Raw genomic sequence first — 27,028 nt, forward strand, 5'->3', positions numbered from 1 at the left:
ATTCGTCATATTAATTTATGGGCATACGAATCGTTTTCGGTTATGCTGGTTCCTGAATACCGATTCTGGTAGTACCGTAAATTACCGTATACTCTAAAGTAGAACCTTTTTCGACATCTCATGGTATGTTCAATCGATTATTACACGTTTAGATTCAAATTCGATCCGATTTGCAGTTTCGACATAACAGGGTAATGAGTGAATAGAACTTTAAATTGCCGCTTGAAACGATGGTCATTAAAATAATGTCGTGAGAACTAAAACACCGAGAAATATTCATGCAAAAAACACATACGAATTATAAAAAATGGTATCATCTCACTGCTAGGTGGATTAGGCACATTTTTGTAGATCAATTCTTGCCATTGCACTTTCAACAGATCACCGAATATTTACCAGTATACACACTAAAACAAACTAAGTAAGTAAATTACGGCGAGGAGAAACTCCTATCAGATGTGATTGATTTGTTCGTTGCTCGTTTCAGGCTACACGAACAAGTTTTTCTAGTCATCAGAATAACTCCTTAGTTAACTGAAGATCAAACACTGATTTTATAATCATAGTACCGACTTCGTTGCAGACATTACGGACACACCCAACACAACACCAGCATGACGGCTGAAATTTGATTTGCGATAATTGAGATGAGCTGCATATTCTGAAGCTCGTGTCAGATCAGCGATCAGTAGAGTTCAATGATACAGACCGTTCTTCAACTGAAACAATTTTAATTTTATTCGGTTCAGAAAAAACGACCGTTGTATTGCAAGTTGTTGCGATCAATAAAAAATATATATATTTTGTCTGAGCAGCTGACCTCGCTGCTACACTTAAGCGCTTTATCTTGTCTTTTACGGCCGCTCGTCACAGATAAACGAATCTTTACAACCATCACTACGGTGTCGTGTAGGAGAATTTCACGCTCGAACTATACGATGGTCTGGAGAACCAGTTTCAGGTGTAGAAGAATGATTCAACTAGGAGCTAACTCGGAGACACCCTAACGTTTCGATCACCGAAGGTATTTATTTAGTCTCGTTCGTGACTCTGAACCGATTGGGTGTGATTCATTGTGTGTCACCTGTAGGCGTTGTGTTCCGGTGCCAGCGTTATAAATCAAAACAAATCCGAAATGATCAATGGAAGTGTGGAAAGTGAAAGGAATGGATCGACCGCGGCAGCCACGGGAAAGGAGAAAGTCTCCGTCGAACAGGACGAATTTGGACCCCGGGAAAACTATCGCGTGATAAAAAATATTGCGGTTCTGGGATTTGCATTCATGATCCACTTTACCGCCTTTCACGGTACGTCCAACCTGCAGAGTTCGGTGCACAGTGACGGATCCGTCGGAGCTTACACCTTGGCTGCGATTTACGGATCATTGATTCTGTCGAACATCTTTCTCCCGGTTATCGTGATCAGGTTAGTTTTTCCCCCTATTTGTTTTCGGCAACAAATTCTTTCGAGTGACTAATGCGCGGGTTTCCCCTGTGAGGCTGTGTCTTTTGTTGGACAACTGGTTTTGCTGTCTTGTTTCTGTAAATGGCCCAGTTGTTGGATTCAAACGTTCCAGTTTCAAGGCTGCTGATATCTGATACTTTTTATTTATGTATATAAGCTAGCTAATATGGGCTGATTTCATTTGTTGTACGTTCATGCGCTGCATTTCAAAGATTTTATTCTTTAACCGAAGAATGACTGAGGTGAATAATTTCCTTCAATTTGCTAATATCCGTGTGTAGATGGCTCGGGTGCAAATGGACCATCGTCGTTTCGTTCATCGCCTATATGCCGTACATCGCCGCACAGTTCTATCCGCGTTTCTATACCTTAATTCCGGCTGGGCTGGCCGTTGGCTTCGGCGGAGGTCCCCTCTGGTGTGCCAAATGTACGTACCTGTCAGTGATTGCCGAGGCATTCAGCATCATTAAGAAACGGAAAGTACAAGCCGATTATCTGATCGTCAAGTTCTTCGGGCTATTTTTTGTGTTCTACCAACTAGCTCAAGTGCTGGGCAATTTGATCTCGTTCTCGGGTAAGTAAAATGTCACGCAACTGTTTTATTGATATATATGAACATTTACAGTGAGTAGCGCGAGAGGTCGCTCGTTAAGTAAGTGAAATGAATTAGACTAAATGTTGCTGGTTTCATAATGAGAGGATAATCAACAGTTAAGTAAATCAACTAATGGAAAATGGAAAATGGAAAATGGAAAATGGAAAATGGAAAATGGAAAATGGAAAATGGAAAATGGAAAATGGAAAATGGAAAATGGAAAATGGAAAATGGAAAATGGAAAATGGAAAATGGAAAATGGAAAATGGAAAATGGAAAATGGAAAATGGAAAATGGAAAATGGAAAATGGAAAATGGAAAATGGAAAATGGAAAATGGAAAATGGAAAATGGAAAATGGAAAATGGAAAATGGAAAATGGAAAATGGAAAATGGAAAATGGAAAATGGAAAATGGAAAATGGAAAATGGAAAATGGAAAATGGAAAATGGAAAATGGAAAATGGAAAATGGAAAATGGAAAATGGAAAATGGAAAATGGAAAATGGAAAATGGAAAATGGAAAATGGAAAATGGAAAATGGAAAATGGAAAATGGAAAATGGAAAATGGAAAATGGAAAATGGAAAATGGAAAATGGAAAATGGAAAATGGAAAATGGAAAATGGAAAATGGAAAATGGAAAATGGAAAATGGAAAATGGAAAATGGAAAATGGAAAATGGAAAATGGAAAATGGAAAATGGAAAATGGAAAATGGAAAATGGAAAATGGAAAATGGAAAATAGAATATAAATTAGGTTCTGAAAAGAGGCCACTTGGAAAACAAATGGATAAAATCATAAATTCTCCTGATTTTAATTTCCAGTCCAGACATTTAGTTTCAGAAATATTTGCATACAAGGTCAGAGTAAATTAGTGAGAGAATGATGTTCTTCATAATTGAAACATCGATAATAAAATACTAGAACTAGGAAGAACGAAAAAAGGAAGATGAAAGAATAAGGAAGGAAGAAGGAAGAAGGAAGAAGGAAGAAGGAAGAAAGAAGAAGGAAGAAGGAAGAAGGAAGAAGGAAGAATGAAGAAGGAAGAAGGAAGAAGGAAGAAGGAAGAAGGAAGAAGGAAGAAGGAAGAAGGAAGAAGGAAGAAGGAAGAAGGAAGAAGGAAGAAGGAAGAAGGAAGAAGGAAGAAGGAAGAAGGAAGAAGGAAGAAGGAAGAAGGAAGAAGGAAGAAGGAAGAAGGAAGAAGGAAGAAGGAAGAAGGAAGAAGGAAGAAGGAAGAAGGAAGAAGGAAGAAGGAAGAAGGAAGAAGGAAGAAGGAAGAAGGAAGAAGGAAGAAGGAAGAAGGAAGAAGGAAGAAGGAAGAAGGAAGAAGGAAGAAGATGAACAAACAACTCATTCAATAAGTTTTTTTTAGTGCTCTCTTATGGTGATGAAGAGTCGCCAGCTCACAACATCACGACGACGGTTAACATCTCGGAAACATGCGGTGCCAATTATTTGGCGCCGGTTGATCGTCCACTGCAAGAAGACACCGGAGAAGTTTTTAACCGACCGGACACTGCCAAACTGAACATTTTAACAGGAATTTTTCTGGGTTGCATGGCCCTCGCCAGTCTATCGGTTGCGATTGGAGTTGATTCGATGAAACGCTATAACATGAATCGAACTGGCTCCGGTGTCGGGGTTTCAGGCATTCGAATGCTTGTCATCACGGCCAAACAACTCACCAACAAGTACCAGATTCTGCTTCTGCCAATCACAATGTTCATCGGTGTCGAACAGGCGTTCATTGCAGTCGATTTTACTGCGGTAATTATAAAATATTTTCGTAATATCAATGGCATCTTGCGTCATTCCGTTTTGTTTTTAATAGATTAGTTTAATCCTAATTTCCATAATTCGTGACTGAAACCGAGTCAGCCCGCAGATTCTGTTCTGATTGTTTGCCTACTTTACACACTTCCAGTCATTTGTGGCATGTGGACTCGGCATCAGTTATATTGGTTACGCAATGATCAGCTTCGGGCTAGCGAATGCATTTGCCGCCGCAGTGACTCCATACATCACGAAAGTGATTGGCCGATTTCCGATGATCCTCGCGACAGCAATATTCCACCTGGCTTTGATTGTTTTCATGTTGCTGTGGAAACCAACCGACCAGTACTGGGCCTACTCGATCATCGTCGCCTGCTGGGGACTTGCCGATGGTATCTGGTTAATTCAAATCAACGGTGAGATTCAAACTCGGATAGTTTTTACAGTTGCTATCAACTGTTTTTTTAAATCCCAATATTTCTTCAGCCATACGCAGTCCCGTCAAAATATTATAGCAAAGAAAGCAGTTATTTATAGCGGTTAGTCAAAAAAGCTCCATCTATGAGTTGTGATATGCAAACCAGTCATAAAGCGGTTCTACTTTCATGGTAAAGCTCAAACTTACCCCTATTTTTAAAATGCTTTCATTCCAGCTTTGAGCGGTATTCTGTTCCCTGGTAACGAGGAGGCTGCGTTCAGCAATTTCCGTCTGTGGGAGGCAACCGGTTCGGTGATTATGTACGCAACCAGTCCCGTTCTGTCGACCTTCACCAAACTGATCTGCATCGTGGTTGTCATGTCAATCGGAGCCGTTGGGTGAGTCGCTGCAGTCGGTTGATAAACAGCGCTGATTATTTATAGAAACGAGGTTGATTGAATTAATCTTGCGATTTCTGTTTTTTTTTCCTTCAGCTATACCAGCATCGAAGTGATGGAGTATCGAATTAAAAAAGGTGCCGCGGGGAAACGATTCGAAATGATACAGCAGGCAAGCTAGTGATTTAAGCACGCAACGATTTTAATGTACAGTCGTAAACTTTAAAATTATTGTAGACTTTGATTCAACATCGCCCTAGTGTATTTCACGGAAAAGAAAAAAATAGTTTAATAAATTCACAAAAGCCATGATGTCGATATTTTTTGCGTGTTTTGATTTTTATTTTACCCCTGCTGTAACCTAATTATGATTGTTTGCCGAGTACGATTTTTGATGTTTTATCTTTTCGTTCTGTCTTCTTCTTATAGTACAGTTTCCCTGAAGTGAAAATCAGGTAGCGGTATTATAACAAATTGATTTCAAATGATTATTAAGACTGATGTCCGACTCGCATTATGAGACCTTTTATTTGAATCAGTAAATTGTGAGTCAATTTAGAATTCTCTGAGAAATTCCCAAACAATGAAACCTAAATGAAAGTTTCGTTCTCAAGCAACCATTTTTGTTGCTGCAGCTGATTTGTAACTAGCTCGCAATAAAAAATTTGAGTGATTGTTGCTTTAATAGATTACCTTTTAAACTAAACATTTCACCCAATAGCTTCCAACGTATGATGACAATCTCTCTGAGTGGTTTACCACCAGAGTATGCGTTCTTGTATATTGATGACATTATTGTGGTGGGTTGTTCAATCAACCACCATTTGAAAAATTTAGAAATTGTTTTTCAACAACTCAGAAAATATAACCTAAAACTAAACCCAACCAAATGTAATTTTTTCGGGAGTGATGTGACATGTTTGGGTACAAAATTTTGCGAAAATAGCACACCCACTAAACCAACTACTTAGAAAAAATACGAAAATTGATTGGTCGCCCGAATGCGAACAACCCATTCAAACACTTAAAAATAAACTTCTAACGTAAACAATTTTACAATTCTTCGACTTTAACAAGCAATTTATAGTAATCACAGATGCTTCCAAAATGGCCTGCGGTGCAGTTCTAGCCCAAAAGCACGATAATATTGATTTGCCGATAGCGTACGCAAGTAGATCGTTCGCCAAAGGCGAATCAAATAAGTTGACAATTGAACAGGAACTGACAGCAATCCATTGGGTCATCACACACTTTAGACCTTATTTGTTTGGAAGAAAGTTTCTTGTCAAAACAGATCACAGACCATTGGTATATCTGTTTTCGATGAAAAATCCTTCTTCAAAATTAACAAGAGTGCGTTTAGACCTCGAAGAATTCGACTTCGAAGTAGAATACGTACAAGGTTAATTAAATGTAGGAGCGGACGCGCTCTCTAGGATTAAAATAAACACAGATATGTTAAGTAATATGACTATTTTAAAGGTTCAAACTAGAGCCGACAAAAGGAAACAAAATGACGAAAATATTATTCAGAAAGAGAAAAACTCTAATGATTCGTTAGATACTGAGCCTAATCAACTCAAAGTATTTGAATCAATCAATATAAATGAAGTACACAACATGCAAAAATTAAGCATTGAAAAATCGTCGACAAATAATGTAAATGGCCTTAAGATATCAATTCAAAATAAAAATTACAAAAAGGTTTTGACTCAAGCGTCATTTACCCGATGTATAATCTCAAATATAAATCAATCTTTCGAGCGAATTTTAAATATTATTGAAGAAAAAGCTAATAAATTGAATATTGGAAAAATTGCTCTAGCGCTTTCGAATACAATTTTCACTTTTATTAGTATTAATAATGTTAAGTCAGTATGCAATAAACATCTGAAATCATTTCATATGATGTTTTTATAGATGATAAAAACCTAATTAACAGAATTATCCAAGAAAACCACGACTCTGCAATTGGCGGACACGTCGGAATTAACAGATTTTATCGAAAACTTAAATGTCATTAATCATTTCATTTTCATTTTCTTCAATATCTATGGGCACAATAGGACCATTTACAAAATCAAATTCAGGAAATAGATACGCGATAACAATTCAATGCGATTTATCAAAATATATAATAGTAAAACCAATTCCAGACAAGCAAGCAGAAACAATAGCCAAAGCTTTTGTCGAACACTGCATTCTAATTTACGGAACCCCATCTATTATATGAACAGACCAGGGAACCGAACATGAATATGAAGTTTTTCACAAAATTAGCGAATTACTCAAATTCACTCAAAAATTTTCGACACCGTATCACCCACAAACTATCGAAAGTCTAGAGAGTAATCATCGATGTCTAAATGAGTAACACATGGATCAATAAGTCCCGAGACTAAAGCAGAGATGGCGCTCGTAGTAAACCAGTAACCACGTCTTTCTAGAGTACTAACCTTTGCTTGAAACGGGTCAAAATTTTAAGTCGATCCGACCAGAAACAGTTGAGTTATCGAGGTTGGAGTAAAGTCGTTTTGTAGTTTGTTTAAAAAATGGAAAAAACCGTGTTTTGATAAAACATTGTTTTTTAATGGGTAAAAACACCGTGCAAGCGAAACAATGGATTGAAAAATGTTATCCGGACTCTTGTCCATCAAAAGCAACGATTTGTCGGTGGTTCGCCGAGTTTAAACGTGGTCGTACCGACACAAATGACGCGGAACGCTCGGGTAGACCTGTGGAAGCCGTTACACCGGAAAATGTGAGTGAAGTGACAAAAATTATAATGAAAGATCGTAAAGTGAAGCTCCGTGAGATTGCTGAGATGACACAGATATCATATGGAAGTGTATTTACTATCCTTCATGAAAAATTGAGCATGAAAAAGTTTTTTTCCAAGTGGGTGCCGCGATTGCTGCAATGCACCCTGCCACAAGTCGATGAAAACAATGACGAAATTGAACGAATTGGGCTTTGATCTGTACATGGTATTGAAAAATTGGAAAAACATTGGAACCATTGTATCACCCTAAAGGGTGATTATGTGAATGAATAAAAAAAAATTTTGCAAAAAAAATGTTGCTTCCATTGTTAGTCTCGGGACTTATTGATCCATGTGTTACGTAAGACAGTTCGTCAACGAATCACACAGTGGCTGCCTTACTACGCGTTTTGCTATAACACAACTCCTCACACCGACTTCCCATACACACCTTTCGAACTGATTTTTGGGAAAACACCATCAGTACCAAACGAATTGAAAAATCCAGAATTCATAGAACCGATATATAATTACGATGAATACTATTCAAAATTAAAATACAAATTAAAAACTGCAGCGCTGAAAGTAAAAAACCTTATAGACAAAAGCAAAACGAAACGAAACTCAGATCAAGAAAATGATTCAAAACCCTCTTCCATTCAAATAAATGTGAATGTAATAAGTAATGTTAGAAAATCACAATAGAACAAAATTAGACAAAATTTACAAAGGTCTCTATATAGTAAAAAGCAAAGATTACCCAAATGCAACAATAGAAAGCCTAGAAACAAAAAAAAACTCATACTGTTCACAAAAATCAAATTGTTAAATTGTAATCAAATACAACAATGCTATAACATATTACAGCAAAAAAAAAAACAAATTTTTTTATTACAACTTTATGAAAAAAGCGAATTTTACTTAAGAACAAATTTTAATTACTATATTTTACATCATATTATATACCATATAATTACACACATACATATATCATTACTATAGCATAATTATACAACTATACAATTATTAACTCCAAAACATTATTTCATTTCTATATCCTTGTTACATTCAAAACTATCTTATTGTTATTTCTTTACATAACATTATATCACACAAATTACACTATTCACATTATACAATAATATAATAAAATCAAAATCCAGGAATTATAACACAGAAGAAAAATCAAAACATTGTAAAATACATTACACTTCACACAATATTCTAAGAGATTTCTTGAGACCAGACTTTAATCTTTATCAACCAAAAATGACCCCGTAAACCTCATCATTTTTTTTACGGGGAAGGTGTGGCGGAATTCAAAACCACCACGTTTTTCACGTCAAACCCTCAGAACAATTTCAATATTACATTTAATTTCGACACAATGTAGTTACATTGTAAACGTCTTCTTGAGAATACTTTGTACGGAAACCAGCCATACAACTTGTCATCTACAACAATTTAAATAATAGATGAATTAAGAATGTGATACATGTGATACACAAATTTCATAACAAATTACAAACTGTAGAGTGAAATTCAATTTTAGTTGAAAGTTTTTCAACACACCTTCAATTAAACTTTATTTATAGCCCGAGTTGGCGGTTCAATGCATAGGACGCTGGTCTTGCAAGCCAGTTGTCGTATGTTCGAACCCCGACCTGGAAGGATTTTTAGTGTCAGTAGGATCCATAGTACTAGCCATGCAATGTTTCAGTACATTAAGAATCGGCTGCGAAGTCTGTTGAAACAGAAAGGCCAAATTTCACAAAAAGGAATGTACAATTGTTGTTGACTTCAAGCAGTGCAAAATTTGAACTTCGATATATTTCGAGTTTATAAGGAGTTGAAGGCAATTCAATATTTTTATTCAGGCCTATTTGAATATTTTTTTTTTTTGAGTTGGATTTCGTTGTCACACTTTTTCTAGGCGGAGAAGAGCTTCCATTTTCCTCCTGCGAGGATTGAGGGGCACTTCATTCATGGTTCGTCTCGTCATCCATTGCCGCATCGATGGTATTGTTGTCGATTTCCGTCTTTTTTTCGTTGCTAGTTGCTGGAGATGCGCTTTGTTGTACATTGTTTGCAGTTGCTGGCTGGTTGGATGGTAAGTTGTTAACTGCAGCTGGTGTACTTTGTTCTATAGGGGATACGTTGGATGGTTTCGTTGAAGAGGATGCTTCACTGTTGTTGGTGACTGTCACAGGTGTACTGGGGTTGCTTAGTGTTGGTGTGAAGGAAGCACCGTTGTCCTTCGGTGTGGTTGTCTCCTTGTCCAGTTTATCACATGGCTTACGGTAGTGAACAGCTTTTTGACAATATTGACATGTGGCCATCTGATTGTCATAGGTATCAAGTGATTCGCACGGAATTCTTGTATCTTGACCGAAAATCACATAAGAAGGTCTCTTCAAGTGTATGCGTAATAAACGTACGCCATTCAGAATATCGGGGAAAAAATTCTTCCACTTTTCTTATTCGATGGAGAAAATCTCTCCGTACTGGGACATAGTTTTGCGAATATAAGGATCGATGACGCTTGAGGGAAGATCATGCACACGCACTTCTATAGCACTATCTTCCATATATACTGGAATGTTGTACTTGATATTTTCATGCTCCGCATAGTGCACATTATTATTGTCTTTAGCGAATTAAATTGCATCCAACTCTTTATAGAACTGGATATAAACAACATTATTGGTCTTATTGCATTGAAGTAAATGCACACGTTTAATGTCAAGATGCATTTGCTCCTGAAGCAAACCTTTAAGTTCTCGTATCGAAGGTCGAATTTGGCACTGCCTGAAGTCAACAACAATTGTATTCTTTCGTGTCAGCGGTAGCTTTTGTTCGTTTGATTCACTCATTTCGAGGTCGTTCTACTGTTCACTACACAATACTGTACTTGGTTTCTTCTGTCCCGAACGTAAGCGGTTTTGTTTTATCGACTGACTTGGATGAGATGTGAATGCGAACTGCAAATCTGTTATGCTTGGTGTCTTCAACTATAGTGTTATAGTGTTATAAATTTTGTTTTAACTGTTAGTTTTAATTCTAGTGTTAAGCCTAAATGGATCATTGTAATCTGTTGATACAAATAATTAGGAGGTTGTATGCCTGCTGGAGAGAGAGATTGTAAAGTTTCATCTCCACCGGGCTTTTCCCTGCTCCCAAATAAATAAATCAATAAATACGCACAAAGGTGAAGAGACACAGAGGTGCGAACGCATAGAAGTGCTGAGACACAGTGTTGCGGAGACGAAGGGATGCGAAGGCAAAGAGGTGCTAAGGCAAAGAGGTGGTAGGACGCATGAGCGCAAAGCCGCAGAGACAACCACTATGTATCAGTTTGTATGGTGTACGGTACCGGTTGCGGTGGACAAAACGGAACATTATCGTGTGGTGCACAAGAAACATCACACTTAATCGTCAACAAGAGCTATAACGCTGTATCCAAGGCCAGGTACAGGCAGCGTACAGACCAAGCTCAGCGAAGACCACGACGGCAGAGCAACGGAGATAGAAGACAGCAAATTTAAAATAGTTGGAGCGAGCTTCATGCCGAGTACCTGTGGAAAGCAGAAAGCGACTAACTGGTAGATCTAAGATTTTATTTTATTTCACTTCAAAGTCAATTTATATAATTCAGTTGAGATCAATTATTTAAACATATCTATGTAATGGATGATCTAATGGATGAGAATTCAGGAGATCCATCGCCACGCGATTCGCCACCAGGCGAAAATTTACCGGTTCCTAACCCGCATAGAACGAAGTTTAAATTTAAAAAAAATACTTCTGATTCGATCGGAAATGATTGATGTAGAAAAACGCTTTTAATCAGCAAAAGTGCCCGGAGGGGCGAGTGTAAAATTATTAAATTGACCTAAAATGAGTATTGGAAGATGATGCCTTCAAACGGTTGAACTAAAGTTATGTACTGATAATTTTAGTCAATTTATATGAGCTTAAGTGCATCAACCGCTGGGAATTGAAATTTTGCGACGGCAATTCTAACGCGCCATTCAATCGCAGTGCGTTCTGTGTATTTGAAACACTTCGCTCCTGTTACTTTTATAAATTAAATTCATGTCAAAAAGCGTTTTATTGCTAATGCATGAACATCATCGTCGGTATCAAACAGCTGGAAGTAAAACAGTCTGCTGGGAGTAAATCAATGATCGAATTTGAAACATAAAATTTTTGCGCATACCTGAAAGATTACGAGACGATCATTCATTGACATTTTCTAATTTGTCACCAAATCTTTTTCATCTTAATCAAGGTTAACTTTATCACAACACCGCTGTTAGATAAACACTTGTTATGGTGGAATCATAAATTTCTCAAATCGAATGAACACAATTTCACGAAACGCTTCAACCATTGATGTTGTTTGACATTTTGAAGCGACGCGAACAGATTTCAACAAAAAAAGTTGTTGATTTTGCATTGCGATTATTGTTTTGCTTTAAACTGTCTCCGGCATTTGACAGCATTCAAAACAACATAGTTTTCAACTACTTGAATATATGTAAATCAAAAACCATATTGGTTGAATCAAGAAGAAATTAGTTAAATCAACTATCGCAAAAATCAAAAACTGCGATATCGCAATTTTATGATCGAAGGGTTCTCCGTGTGCTGGGGGAAGTAAGGATACTCGAGTGCAAGCAATTGTACTCAGTATCTCTCGAAGGAGGAAACAAAACTTATCGACCTTCAGATTCGTTTCGAGTGACATTTGCTGGATCTACCTTGCCTAGTCATGTCCACATCGATAGAGTTCGCCTTCCTGTTCGGCTTTTCATACCAAATGTTATGAATTGCACGAACTGCAAAAAATTCGGCCAAACAGCTACTTACTGTAGTAATAAGTAGAAATGTATGAGGTGTGAAGGGCCCCATAAGGACAACGATTGCAGTAAAGAAATTCAAAAATGTATCAATTGTGGAGAGAGTCCTCATGATCTTTCAGTATGCCTTGCATTTAAGATGCGTGAAGACAAAATGAAGCTTTCTTTAGAAGCACGGTTTAAGCGCACATATGCAGAAATAATAAAACATTCATTGATGTCCCACCTTTGGAAACCGAAAACGGTTTTTTAAATCATGCGGAGCCAGAGGAATCTGACTCTGACGGAAATAGTGAAGATACCTCGTTTGTCACTCCTCAAGGGTCTGTTAAGAGGAGATTACCAAACCACAAAATACCAAAAAAGACAACTAAAATTACACCTTCAAAAAAGCGATCATTTATCAATCATCATCTCAATTAGCAGTAACAAAGGCATTGCTAATTCTGTTAATATTCCATATGATTTGACAAAAAATATTGACTGGATTTTATTATGTCAAGTACTTTGAACTCAATGGTAGAGCTCCCCCACTTGAAGAATATGACTTCCTCGTTTGTTCGATTCTGGAGGCCGCTGAACAAGCCCAAACCAAACGATTTCTTGGTCCATCGTTTAACAGAAGGCGTCCAAACCCTTGGTGGGACAAAGAGTGCTCAGATGCTTAACACGCGAAACAAAATGCTTTTAAGACATTTTTAAAACGAGAAGGAGGAACTTCTCAGAATTTTGAAAAAATATTGATTTTAGAAACCAAGTACAAGAGCATACTTCGGGTTCAGAAATGTAGCTATTTTAAACATTTTGTCGAAGGCTTGTCAAGAGAAACCTCAATGAGCACTCTTTGGAAGACGGCCAGGCGAATGAAGAATCGTAACGTAGGAAATGAGAGTTAGGAATACACGAACCGATGAATATTTGATTTTGCGAGGAAAGTTTGTGCAGATTCTGTTCCAACGCATAGCATTATTAGGGTGTCTTCTCCAAATAAAGGTTCCATTGATAGCCCCTTTTCAATGATGGAATTTTCTATAGCACTCATGTCTTGTAACAATAACGCTCCTGGGTTGGACAGAATTAAATTCAACTTGGTTAAGAATCTGCCCGACCTCACAAAAAGACGTTTGTTGGAATTGTTCAACAAGTTTCTTGAGCAAAATATTGTTCCACAGCTGACAGCTGCTTAGTAACCCCATGTACACTAAGACAAATGGCAGATGATGGCGTGGTTTCAATTACTGGACCCAAAGCTAATGATCTGCAAAACCCATTGCAAGATACTTTAGATAACTTGTCCGTTTGGACTGTTCATCTGGGTATCGAATTCACTGCGGAGAAAACAGAGCTGGTCGACTTTTCTAAAAAGCATGATCCCGCGAAGCTTCAGCTCCATTTGATGGGAAGAATCATCGCGCAGGTTTTGACTTTCAAATACCTCGGGGTGTGGTTTGATTTCAAATGCACGTGGGGAGGAAACATTAGGTATCTAATAACAAAATACCAACAAAGAGTAAATTTTCTCAAAAATATCAGGATCTTGGTGGGGTGCTCATCCGGAAGATCTAATAAAATTATATCAGACATCGATACTTTCAGTGATGGAATATGGATGCGTTTGCTTTCGTTCCGCTGCAAACTCTCATATTATCAAACTTGAGCGAACTCAGTATCGTTGTTTGCGAATTGCTTCAGGCTGCATGCATTCGACACATACAATGAGTCTTGAAGTTCTGGCTGGAGTTCTTCCATTGAAAGATCGTTTTTGGGAGCTTTCGTCGCGACTGCTAACATAATAAGATGTGGGGTACTCTGGATATTTCTTTCAATTGTAATATAAAAAGTACTAGATTTATTCGTTAAATTTGTGTATCTTGTGTTGTATGCGAGACACAGCTTGCTTTCAGAGTTCAATATTTTTACCTACTGCCTCCGCATTTTGATGTCTGTTTGTGGTATTTGCCAATCGCTGTATCTATGCGTTTGTTTGTGTGACTATACTGATGAAAAATGAGTTGTAGTTGTAATTCTATTTCAATATACGATTTTGTTCTGTTCTGTTTATTACATATCACATAAAATATGCTTCATTCGATACCAAATACTAAACACTCATCTTATCCACTAACTCTATGAGGCGCGCTGTTTTTTTTTCAATGTTCATCTCAACTATGTCCTTCGAATATATAGTACAGAAAACAAATCCTCACCAGACTTGTGGCGACGGAAGGGAGATATTTAATCTATTTACAGAGAGACTCGCGCCCTTTCCATCCGTAGTCACGGGTTGCAATCCACTAGTTAGCCATTTGCTCGTGGTTTGCCACTAAACAAATCAGATATGGACGATTCTCCATGCTAGGCCCCGATCGGGACAATCGATAAAAGTTATAGCTACACACAACAATTATGATGTGCAGGATTTGATCAAAGAAATTCTGTGCATTTCTCTTTTCATTTGTCCGATATTATTAGTTCAGTTTACAGGGAAGTAAAATTTCGTACGGTGGGTTTGCCAATTGAAGAGACTTTTATTTAATTTTTCTATTGCCAATTGGTTTATTTACTGATTCGTATATCATTGTTTTTTGTTCTGTACATTAAATGCAATCTTTTTTTTTTGTTTTTCAAATATGGTCACGAGTAATGATTCTCTTTATATAACATTTTAAAAGACGAATTATCTGGACTATTGATTTAATACTACACATTCGACATCAATTTTGGCGAAAGAAATTAACTGTGGCTTTTGCTGGTTGATTCTGAATCTAAACAAACATAAATGAGTATCATTATAGAGATTGTTCCATTTTAAATTTCGTGTGGCAGATTTATATCATTCTCAGTAGGCTGCAGTAAATCTGTAAACTGAGATAGCACAAACCGAACCGAACACTATGGCACAGCTCACTAGATGTAGTTTTCAGGGTACTATTTTGGCACCTTTCAAGTTCAATATTTGCAGTTTTAAGCGCGTTTGGACCCGCGGGAATCGGAAACTAAGAATCTGGATGGGAACTCTGTTTGTCGATAACTGGTAAAATATAACAAAAAGTGTCTAATTTGCATATGTGGATAACTAGCTTCTCTCAGAAATGATTTTCACTGCTACTTTTTACATCTATTAGCATCATCTGTCAGTAACCCTTACGATTAGTTGTTTAGGAACTTTGGTTGCATCATTTTTTAACTTAATCTTTTTCTTAAACTAAACAATAAGTAAAAATTGTTTTCCATTTCTTTTCGTTTGCTTAAAACTAGAGATTATTGAATCGATTCAAACAAAAATAAAAACACTGGATCGTTTCCCCACTGCATTTTTACGACAAAATTGAACTAAACTTTCAAATGTCCTCGCTGAAATCGGTAATAAATGGCACAAAATTACATAACGGTAAGTGACTAAATTAGCAATTGTTTTATTTTTTTTCATGTGGCTTAAGAAGTTTCCATTTTGAAATTTTTCGACATCATTCGTACCGTATTTTTAAGAGCCTGACGCTTGTTGCAGAACCAAATTCGAATAACCTCGCGTTCGTAGCCGAGCTGGTGTGCCAAACCGGTGATTTCCGTTCCTGGCAGAATGAGAAGAGTAGAAATGGATTTTTGGTGAAGAAGAGCGTTCGAATAGAAGGAGCTAGAAATATCAAGAATTCAAGAGCCCAATAGTTCAATAGTTCAAGAGTCCAAAAGTCCAAAAGTCCAAGAGTCCAAGAGTCCAAGAGTCCAAGAGTCCAAGAGTCCAAGAGTCCAAGAGTCCAAGAGTCCAAGAGTCCAAGAGTCCAAGAGTCCAAGAGTCCAAGAGTCCAAGAGTCCAAGAGTCCAAGAGTCCAAGAGTCCAAGAGTCCAAGAGTCCAAGAGTCCAAAAGTCCAAAAGTCCAAGAGTCCAAGAGTCCAAGAGTCCAAGAGTCCAAGAGTCCAAGAGTCCAAGAGTCCAAGAGTCCAAGAGTCCAAGAGTCCAAGAGTCCAAGAGTCCAAGAGTCCAAGAGTCCAAGAGTCCAAGAGTCCAAGAGTCCAAGAGTCCAAGAGTCCAAGAGTCCAAGAGTCCAAGAGTCCAAGAGTCCAAGAGTCCAAGAGTCCAAGAGTCCAAGAGTCCAAGAGTCCAAGAGTCCAAGAGTCCAAGAGTCCAAGAGTCCAAGAGTCCAAGAGTCCAAGAGTCCAAGAGTCCAAGAGTCCAAGAGTCCAAGAGTCCAAGAGTCCAAGAGTCCAAGAGTCCAAGAGTCCAAGAGTCCAAGAGTCCAAGAGTCCAAGAGTCCAAGAGTCCAAGAGTCCAAGAGTCCAAGAGTCCAAGAGTCCAAGAGTCCAAGAGTTTTAAACCAACCTGACGGGTGCGTGTTTCTCTCGAAGTGTCCGTTCAACAGCTCCAGAGCTTGAGGTGTGAAAGATGTTCGCCTTTTCCGTTTTTTCGATGGTTCGACTCCAATAAAATCCGTTAAATGATTCTGTCCTGACTTGTAGCGCGAACTATGGCTACGAAAACAAAAAAGAAAATTTGATAATTTCTTTTATGTGCATAAAAATTTTACAACATGAGCAACAGTAACAGTGGGACAGTTTAATGTGGTAGTGAAACAAACACATACCTCTCTTCGGCTTCCTTCATCCAGCGTTCCAGCACAGGTTTTATCTTTTGTGCACTTTTTGGAGTAATGTCTAACTTTTCAAACCTATACAGTTACACGTGGTAGTCGGTAACATCATAAGAACAACAGGAGACACAGTCGTGTTTGTGTGTAAATTTTTGAGAATGTGATTTGGTGAAATATTTTTCGGCATAAACAAATGAAAAGGAGAAAGAACAAGACAAAACGCATTAGGAGAAAATGATGAATGCCTTAAATCGATGGTAAACTTTCCAATTAAACTAAAAGTTAGTCAACACTTGCCAATTCTAGAATTTGCCAGGACATTGAATGAAAATTCAAACGGAAATAGTATCAATTTCGAGAAGTTTAAACATAAATAAAATTTAAAACAAAAAAAAACAATGCCCTGGTCAATTCTTCTAGATTTATAAACATAAGTCAAGCATCAGTAGAAACGGTTTAACAAAACCATGCATTGTTAGTAGGCGTTGCATAACAAGCAAGCAGTCACAATCATGCCATACATTTGACAGTACCTACCTTCTCCAGCCTTGGTTAACACAGTCTGCCACAGATGGCTCCAAATAAGTTCCCATCATGCCGATATTATTTCAAACAATAATCTTACCTCACGTTTAGTCAAGGAAATTCCCATTCGAGCAAAAGAAACCCCAGTGGAAGCAACAAGTATTAGGATACAAACAGAAAATAACCGCGCAGTGTTCCTATTTCTACAGTAGCAAATAAGTGAACCCATAGAAAAAAAAAAAACAATATTTCATAGTACATACATTTGCTGTTGCTGGGACGAAAGCTGCGCTGCACAGTACATCTGGGCGGCTAGGGCACTGCCACGGGCAACCCCCGAAAAATAGATTGATGTCATATCCGAAGACAGCGACCCGTCGAAATAAGAGACGATGTGACAACAAACATAACGATACAATGTGTCACGAAATGAGAGAATTTGGGGGAAAGAAAAAATACAAACACGATGAAAACCGATAAGTTGATAAGTTGTGATTTGGTAATCAACTTAAAGGAAACGTAAACAAGGTAGAACAATGTCCTGGCACCGTTTCTCTTAGTCTGTTGGTTTGGTAACCGATTGAATGAGGTGATTTTTTTTTCTCTTTTGCCACATTGGATGTCATGAAAATTAAGCTTCTTATTTTGATGCAATATTTCGTTTTTTATCGGAATATTACGATGCTCTTCTCTAGAACTGTTCACTCATTCGCAAACAATGATTTTTATTATTCATTTAAATTTAATATTTGACCATGCGTCCAGGGGAAGCAGTTCGAGAGTGAGCTGACAAATTAACCGAGTCCGGTCGAAATGAGATTTACCTGCAGATGGCACTCTGACTGTAGGCTGGGCCCTCGGTAACGGACAGCGCTTGGCCTACTTGCGTTTGGGTAAGTCCCAGCGACAGGCGGCGTAGTTTGAAAGCTTTCGCAAACTCCTTAATATCATCTAGGTCAATTCCATCCACCACGTTGCAGTTGGTTTGGTTGATCGTTAGCTCATCTAAAAGGATTAAAAGGAGAGAACACAACCATGTTGATTGGTTTTGATAGCGGTTGTGGTAGTCGGTGACAGTGTTTGTATTGTGTGTAAGCATAACCTGAACTTCAGGTTCCAAAAAAAAAAAATCAAAACCTTACGCCGTAATGAACATTCTTAAACTGCTGCCTTCCACTATTGCTTTTCATTACAATTCAAATCGCTTTCATAACGACTCCGCAGTCTCAAACTATGCTTCGCCAATAAAGCACCGCACTTAAGCAACTGTTTAGCGTAAATTAAGCGTTAATGGAGAATGTCAAATTAATTGACACGGAAATTGAAAAAAAAAACATTCAATTCTGATGGCCGACTTGCTGAACTGTTTATCGCAATTCCGCCGCACACAATGAGGGTTAATAATGATGTGACATCAGGCGGCAATCGCCGTCGGATCGAACGCGCACACCAGCAAATCGTGACGTGAGTCCAGCTTTCCATCTCTTTTCTCCACGGTCGATCTCGCTCACTCGTGTCTTCATGCCGTGATCAGACGTTAAGTATTATTATTATACTTGCGTATCATCCTGCTTATATTGCTCTAAATTAGCTATAATTGTCTCAAGTGCTGACGCGTTCATTCGGGGAAAGTTAATTGGGCTCCTTTGATCGAATAGAAAATGTGTCAACAGTGTTTGTGTTTGTGCGTGTGAGTGTGTGCCTTATTAAAATCGGAATAAAACGGAAACCTTCTTGGCTTACTTGGTGAATCTTCCAGCTCATTGTGGTTGGAATTGTTATCCTCATCTTCCTCGTCATCCTGAGAGAGCTGAACCGATCCGGCGGGGCTATGCTTCCGGGGAGGAGGTGTCAAACTTCGGTGCCTTTTGGACAGCGAAGATCCCGAGGCCAACGAAGAGTGGGGAGAAATCTTCTGCTCCATATCTTCTAAGGTGAGCGAAATTACACCCGGCGTGCTAGTGCCGGTCGGAGTGATGCTACTGCTGCTGGAAGAGGTGCACAGTTTGTGCTCCTTCTGCAGCTGGTTTTCCCCCACCGACGCTGCCGATGCTACAGTAGCAGATTGTGGCGAACCGTGGGCAGATTGCATCGAAAGTTGCTGTTGCTGCTGTTGATGATGGTGCTGCAGGTGGGGGTGGTGATGATGGAGCTGCTGATCTCTCGCATGATGAATCAACGGTTGGGGTGAGATGGATGGATTGAAATGCATCGAAGCGGGATGATTCTTTTGTACTGATAGGGGCGGAGTTAGGGGCGCCTGTGATTTGGTCACTGTGATTTCACCATTCGATGTTGAGATTCTGAGGGGATTGGAAAAGATACTGTTGTTAATCGTTGGTTCGTGATTGCATGATTAAATTCTTGGAAACAATTTTTTTTTGAAATACTTAGCGAGTGTTTTTAAGCTACACACTTAGAAAATTTCGCAGTATTCGGTAATTTTTTACCGAATTTTCAATAGCTGAACGTTCGGTAATCAGTTCGGTAATTGAATTGATTACCGATCGTTCGGTAATTGCTGAACTGTCAAACAACTACCGTAAACTGTAAACCAAATGGATCTAACAGATTGTTCGGTAATTTTTGTTTGTTTGTTTTCCTTTGGTTAAAATTCTGGATTTTCGGATTTAAAAAAACAACACATATTAACAAAAACGAATGAAGAAAATGGTTTTATTCCACGAGAAATTTAAAAAGTGTCAGATGTTTCGACTGACCGGAATTATGAGCGCCTTCCAAAACACTTCACAATCCGTCGAGTCCAACAAAAATTACCCTTGAACGATTTGTGTTGGCGGCAAGTGGACAAGTGATACAAAATTATTTTCCGCCTATAAGTAAATAAAAAGCTGTTAGTGGCTCTAATGTCTTAAAAACTTTTATTACCTGAACCTCAATCCAATCGATGAACCCTTCAACATTTTTTTCGTTTGGTTAATAAAAAGACACTCACTGAATATTTTAATAACTGTTTGACAGTTAGTTTCACGATAATCGGTTTTCACAGAAGTTCGGTTATTGGAAGATAACTTTACCAAACGGACAGTATGATTTTTACCGTATTCGGCGACTATTCAGGTTTACCGTATCAATTGTATATCTAATACAGAATTCTGTAATGAAAATTAAAGTTAAACTGATCGTTCGGTGAAAATTGGCATAATTGTTGTAAAATAAAACCCATGTACCGAAATATCGGTTATTACTATAGATTACCGAAAGTTTGTCAATTCCAAGTAACATCGACCGACATTCAGAGCTCGGTTGCTGTTGTGGATTGCTCCAAGGCAAGCAAGGTGCAGTGCAAAACAAATAAATCTGCGTTGTATCGATTCGATCCTATTAACATCATTGAGGTAGTAAGGGTTCCATACTACTGAACAATATTCAAGAATAAAACGAACCAGCGAATAGTACACGGCAGGCAGTAAATATCTTTAAAAAATTTTTGCTATCCCTATTACAAATTCAGCACAGGGAAGCTTTTGCCACTCCTTAGCTAGCATGGTGCTTAAATGACGAAATTCACATCGTTAAAGTACAGCAAAAATATCAAATGCCCTAGATGAATGACTTGTTGGATTCCCGATGAAGCGCAAAACTTTTCGGTGACGCAATAACCGATTTTGACAGCAACACGTCGATCGTTTAGGTATGGCTTAATCCAGCGGAGTACATTCGATCTAAAACCGAGTTTATCCAGTTTATCCCAAACAATAATATGAAAACAATAAGTAGAATAAGTAGAAAATTCCTTCAGTTTAAAAATATTGGCTATAGTTAAATCTGCGCTTATACGCAATTTTTTGCCGGTACATGTGCGAAGCGAACTTGTGTCGTTTTGGCAAACCATAAATATCGAATAGCACTTAGACTTTTGTAGATATAGCAAGTTTAAAAAGGATTACATTCTATATTTTAACCCTGATTATCGGATACCGATTTTTGGTCGTAAATGTTGAATGGGAAAAACATCAACAAATTGTAACTTGACATGAGCTTATATTTTCTGTTTCATTGTGGCTGATGTGCGCGCTGAATCAAATCAAATATTCGTTACTGAGAAATTGTTTGGCAACCCTTGGTAAGTCGCACAAGCTCCGCCTCTTACGCTTTTCAGGTTACATAGCAGTTATGATGCACGTTGCAAAGTCTTCTACTTGTTCCATGAATTTGTGTCACACAAGTTACTGTAATTGAAGTGTAATAACGTGCGCTACTTGGGTTATTTTATCGAAGGCTGCTGAAAGATTTCCTTTTTGTATTCCCTTTCTTATGAACTGGAAACATAAAAGAGGATTTCCACAGATCGGGAAATATTCCGGTAGTTAGCGATATGTGGAACAAAGACCTAAGAGGTGCTGCTAAACTACCAGAGCATTTTCGCAGAACAATCACCGGTATATCCTCTGGTCCTAGGAAGGTGCTAGCCTGGGTTTTATCGATCGCCAACAGAACGGTGTTTTCATCTAAATTGATCATATTTACGGATTAATTCAGTAATGGCACATTTTGCACCCGACCTGGAAGGATTCTTAGTGTCAGTAGGATCCATAGTACTAGCCATGCAATGATTCTGTACACTAAGAATCGGCTGCGAAGTCTGTTGAAACAGAAAGGCCAAATTCCACCAAAGGAATATAAAGCCAAGACTTTGCTTACATTTTGCACCGCAAAGGATACTTGATACTGCAAATTTTTTTCATCAGAAAAAACACAGGAAAAGCTCCTCTTGAAATCATACATTTTTATTGCTTGCTTTTTACAGATTTCAATTTTTTATTGAAAACCAAAACGGTTCTCTCACAAAACATTTTTGTAGGCAAAACGGTAAGAAAAAATGTGCTGAATCCACCTAGCAGTGAGATGATACCTTTGTTTATCAATCCGCATGTGTTTTTCGTATGAATAATCTTCAGTGTTTCAGTTTTCATGTCATTATTCCAATGAGCGTCGTTTTAAGTGGCATTTTGAGATTTTAATCAAACATTACTATGTTATGTCGAAACTGCAAATCGGATCGAATTTGAATCTAAAAGTGTAACAATCGATTAAACATTCCATGATATTTCGAAGTAATTTCCACTTTAGAGGTTAAAGGAACTTCCAAAGCCGGTATTCAGGAACCAGCATAATCCAAACCGATTCGTATGACGAATAAATTGCAATTTTATTGAGTCCAACTTTTAACTTTTTACGGGATTCTTATCTTCTATATCGCTTCGAATTTTATAAATTCATCATCCTACAATTCCAGAATCGGAAGTCAGAATTGGATAAAATTGGATTTATTTTAATTTAAACTTTTGTTTCTGAAATTCGATTTGGCTTTTTTTGAGAAAACGATTGAGCCTTGAGAAACGATTCGATACTGGAACCGGAATTCAAAATTCGGTGTAGCCGAAGTCAGACAAATTCAACTGAGTTGCTGTATAGTTACCATTTGTTTCAAAATGTTTGAAAATCAATGTAGACATCTTTGAGAAATCGTACTGCGAATTAAATTTTTGGGTGCCTTTTGAAACGAAAACTGAGTACAACCAAATATGAAATAAGTTTATTTGGTTATCGACTATCCAAATCTGCTAACCCGATAAACCTGATTAATTTATGTGAAATAGCCATTTTTATACTAATCACTCTGTATCTCCGAAACCGGAGTTGGATCTGACTGAAAAACAAGATCTTCTATAGAATCTTAAAACTTTTCATTTGAATCTTAGATCGGTTCAGCAATCTACGAGAAAATTATCTACACAATTTGAATTTCGTTTCACATATCATCCTGTAGTTCCGGAACCAGAGGTCGGAACCAAACATAATTCAGGAACCTTATTTAGGAGCATACGACTTTTCATATGAATCTGAGTTTGTAGACAACGGTTGAGTCATCTCTGAAAAAAAATTAATGACATTATTTGTCACACGCATTTGCTGATCTCGACGAACTGATTCGAATGGTATATGGGTGTTATGTTCTTCAAGCATTTATTGCTGTACGTAGTTTAAAACAATATAATTATGGAATTGCTTTCAACTTTGCCATACAGCGGTCAAAGCTTCTACTGCTGGAATAGGGGAAAAAGTCGCTTACACAAAAATTTTGATATCTCCGTCGAAAATGGACGGATTTTAACAATCTATGGCTTGTTGGATAGCTACTACCGTGCGGAATCTAAGTCCGAAAATATATTCTGTTCTCAAGGTCAATTGTGACAGATACTGTCAATTTTGACATAAAACTTCGTATAATTCAAAAAGTAAACATCCGATCTTAAAACCATTCAATAGCGTTTAGGGTGACGGGGAGACCTTTCATTTGCGACTAGTTTGATCAAAATCGGTCCCGCCATCTCTGAGATCTCGACCTCTTAGTTGACAACACACATACAGACACACACATACACACATACGGACATTTGCTCAGTTCGTCGAGCTGAATCGATTGGTATATGACATTCGGCCCTCCGGGCCTCGGAAAAATTTTCTAAAGTTTGAGCGAATTGTATACTTATTTTTTATATTTATAAAAAAAGGTAAAACAAAGAAAGTTTTACAAATATTGTAAAGATAAAGCGATAACAAACCCATATCATAGTAATAGTTTATTTCACAATCTTTGCTCATTTAGGCATTATTTTATTATTGAAATGGTAAAATAATGCATCAATTTGGTATAATAGCTAATTCGCTATTATTCCGCATAGTATAGTTAATATAACTTATGTATATGTAAGACCTACGCATTTAATAAATTGTTATAAAATGTTGATAACTTATAGAGAAGTTTTAGGATGTTTTAGTGGAAATGCACAAAAACAATTGGATTTTGTGTGATATTCATCAAACTGTTTGGTTATGAAATATACAAATTTAGTATAATAGGTATTCATTGTTTTATTTTATTGTGTCATTGATTCGACTCAACAAAAAAAACATATTTTTCGAAACCGTCATACATGTTCCCCCGAAGAGAATTTAAATAGGGAAAGGTGTTCGATTGCCGGCAGTTTTCGGTTGCCGGCACCCCAAGGTAACTTTTGACAGAAAGCAGATAGCGTCAATCCGACAAATGTGATGTGTGTGTAATAGTAGCACGTTCTTTTTGTGCCAAATTACGAAGCAAGCAGTCACTTGTACTTTTTGCTGCGTTCAAAATAACTTTTAATTACGTGAATATCAACACAAAAGTTTTTTCTGACTTTTTGCCTTTCTCATATAGAAATTGCATACTGTGAAAACCGACTTTTGAACTGAGACCCGGAGGGCCGACTGTCATGTACCATTCGACTCAGTTCGTGGAGTACTCAAAATGCCTGTGTGCTTGTGTGTATGTGTGTATGTAAAGTTTTTTTTGCCTAACTTTTTTCGGAGATGGCTGAACCGATTTTCACAAACATAGATTCAAATGAAAGGTCTTGTGGTCCCATACAAAATCAAACAAACCGATTTCGATTATTCCTTTAAGAATCGAAGAAAATTATTTTGAAGAATATCACAGTATTATACCTAATGGTCAAAAAAGAACCGGAATTTTCATTTTAAGATTCTCTCAACGTTGGCAACACTTTTATACACATTCTGTCAAATTTTGACGCATATCGTACGATTAGTTTTTGTTTGGCGTCTATACAGAGAAGTTGAAAAATTTTCGTGTGGCGATTTTTATAATGGATGAAAATTTAGAACAATGTGCGTGCATCAAATTTTGTGTTGCAAATGGATTTAAGTGTACCGAAACGTTGAAAATGTTAGAAAAGGCCTTAGGTGAATCGTGTCTAGGAAAAACACAGGCATACGAGTAGTATAAACGCTTCAAAGGTGGTCGTACAAGCTTGGATCATGATGAGATCCCTGGACGTCCAACAACATCTGTTACTGAAGAAAACATTGAATCGACGAAGCAAATCGTGTTGCAAAATCGTTCCGTACCGATTAGAGAGATTGCTGTGTTGTTGGGCATCTCTTATGGATCAGCCGAACACATTTTAACTGATGTTTTGGGTTCGAAACGCGTCGTTTCTCAGCTGGTGCCAAAAAATCTGAATTTCATTCAAAACAGCGTCGTGTTGATGTGGCCAAAGAGATGATTTCCAACGCAGATAGTGACCCCACATTCATCGAATGCATCATAACTGGTGATGAGGTGTGAATCTATGAATATGACGTCGAAACCGCACAACAATCGACCGAACGGCGCTTCTAAGGCGAGCCGTTGTTCTAAATTTTCATACATTATAAAAATCGCCTCACGAAAATTTTTCAACTTCTTTGTATAGACGCCAAACAAAAACTAATCGTACGATATGCGTCAAAATTTGACAGAATGTGTATAAAAGTGTTGCCAATAAATAAAGAAAATAAAAGTTTACCGATTGGACAAGCGCGGGAATTTTAAAAGGAAAATTCCGGTTCTTTTTTTATCATAAGGTATATGATAGCATGATTGATATGAGAAAGGCATCATTACACCACTAGGTGGATTAAAACAGGATTTTTAGAGTATAATGAATTGAAGAGCATCAATCGGAAAGGCGAGTGGATTGAATACTTATGAGGTCAAATAGATCTATTTCGTGATGTAATACCGGATGCTATCAAAATTTTCGCAACCAAAGATTTTTTTTGTAATTTTCAAAATGTCTACCAATTCCGGTTACCGGCACCCCAAGATGTTCGGTTACCGCCACCCCATTTTTTTTCGACAAATCGAAAAAATTGTCAGTGATATGCAGGCTGCTGTCGAGACAAACATCTAGCTGCTCCTACAGCAGATGCTCCGGCTAAGAAAAAACGTTGAAGACTGGCCAAATTGATACCAAAGGCGCCACCATCCAAATATTCGACCAAGAGAGCCAAGGCGAAGTCATCATCAGACAATGAAGACTTTTGTCAAAAACGCTTCCAAAAAGAATAAATTCTGTTTCTTTTTCTATGAATAGCTGCAGTCTTTACTTATATCTTTCCATATTTAGCGAAATTTCTTGGGGTGCCGGTAACCGAACACCTTTTTTAAAATGGCCAAAATTTATCGCTTTACTAAATTGATAACATTTTTTTTTCAATCAAATGAATCAACTTTGTTTCTTAATCAGTTGTTAGCCAGGGACTTTAGCTTTCTATTGAAATATAGATGTCCGCATAATGTGCACTAAGTTAGAAGTTATGAGCTAAAAAGAAAAGGGTGCCGGTAACCGAACACTCTCCCTTACATTTTTAGTTTAGTCACTGTATTCTACATTTCAATGTTGATGTGCTATTGTTTCGGTACTGGAAATACCTCAATTAGATATTACTCGGCTCATGCGAATGACAATTATAAGTATTATTATTGCTAGTCGAAAACAAGGGCATAATAAATGGTTTCGTGGTGATCGAAACTCCACTGCCGATAATGCTCGCAGCAGAAGACTCTACGATGTGGTTGCATTGTTGAGTGTCAAAATGTGTTGCTTTGTAAAACAGATAAATCGAAAGGCCAAGAATAGACATGAGAATACAGTCACTACTCAAAATGTATTTAATAGATAGAATTCATTGTGTTTTTTACACCGACTGACAGAGAATTGACATCGTGGTTAGTATAACATTTCGATGACAAATTTAGAACTTCATATAATGAAAGTTATAAAATTTCCTTTT

The 27,028-nt window shown here is 37.6% G+C and overlaps 2 protein-coding genes across 7 annotated transcripts in view; one reads left to right on the top strand and one right to left on the bottom strand.

The window, feature by feature from the left end:
* The first annotated feature begins 1,025 nt into the window (after positions 1 to 1,025).
* LOC131438273 (UNC93-like protein) lies at positions 1,026 to 4,969 on the top strand. Its single transcript, XM_058608154.1, has 6 exons — positions 1,026 to 1,425; positions 1,746 to 2,038; positions 3,433 to 3,827; positions 3,985 to 4,249; positions 4,487 to 4,649; positions 4,746 to 4,969. The coding sequence occupies exons 1-6, from the start codon at positions 1,136 to 1,138 to the stop codon at positions 4,828 to 4,830; spliced, it is 1,491 nt and encodes a 496-aa protein (XP_058464137.1). The 5' UTR covers positions 1,026 to 1,135; the 3' UTR covers positions 4,831 to 4,969.
* A 9,151-nt stretch (positions 4,970 to 14,120) lies between these two features.
* LOC131438310 (POU domain, class 6, transcription factor 2) overlaps positions 14,121 to 27,028 on the bottom strand; it is a 238,630-nt gene continuing 225,722 nt past the window's right edge. For 2 of the 6 annotated variants that reach the window (XM_058608219.1, XM_058608223.1), the window contains 6 exons: positions 19,127 to 19,686; positions 18,208 to 18,388; positions 17,647 to 17,703; positions 16,853 to 16,936; positions 16,591 to 16,739; positions 14,121 to 15,844 (listed from right to left, as the gene is read on the bottom strand). In XM_058608219.1, the coding sequence (XP_058464202.1) occupies positions 15,708 to 15,844; positions 16,591 to 16,739; positions 16,853 to 16,936; positions 17,647 to 17,703; positions 18,208 to 18,388; positions 19,127 to 19,686 (1,168 nt within the window). In that variant the 3' untranslated portion in view covers positions 14,121 to 15,707. Of the gene's footprint in view, positions 15,845 to 16,590; positions 16,740 to 16,852; positions 16,937 to 17,646; positions 17,704 to 18,207; positions 18,389 to 19,113; positions 19,687 to 27,028 lie in introns of those variants that run through there. The other 4 variants (XM_058608220.1, XM_058608221.1, XM_058608222.1 and 1 more) reach the window with 4 other exon arrangements.

Source organism: Malaya genurostris, chromosome 3 (genome assembly GCF_030247185.1).
Source record: "Malaya genurostris strain Urasoe2022 chromosome 3, Malgen_1.1, whole genome shotgun sequence".
In the NCBI taxonomy this organism is placed as follows: Eukaryota; Metazoa; Arthropoda; class Insecta; order Diptera; family Culicidae; genus Malaya; species Malaya genurostris.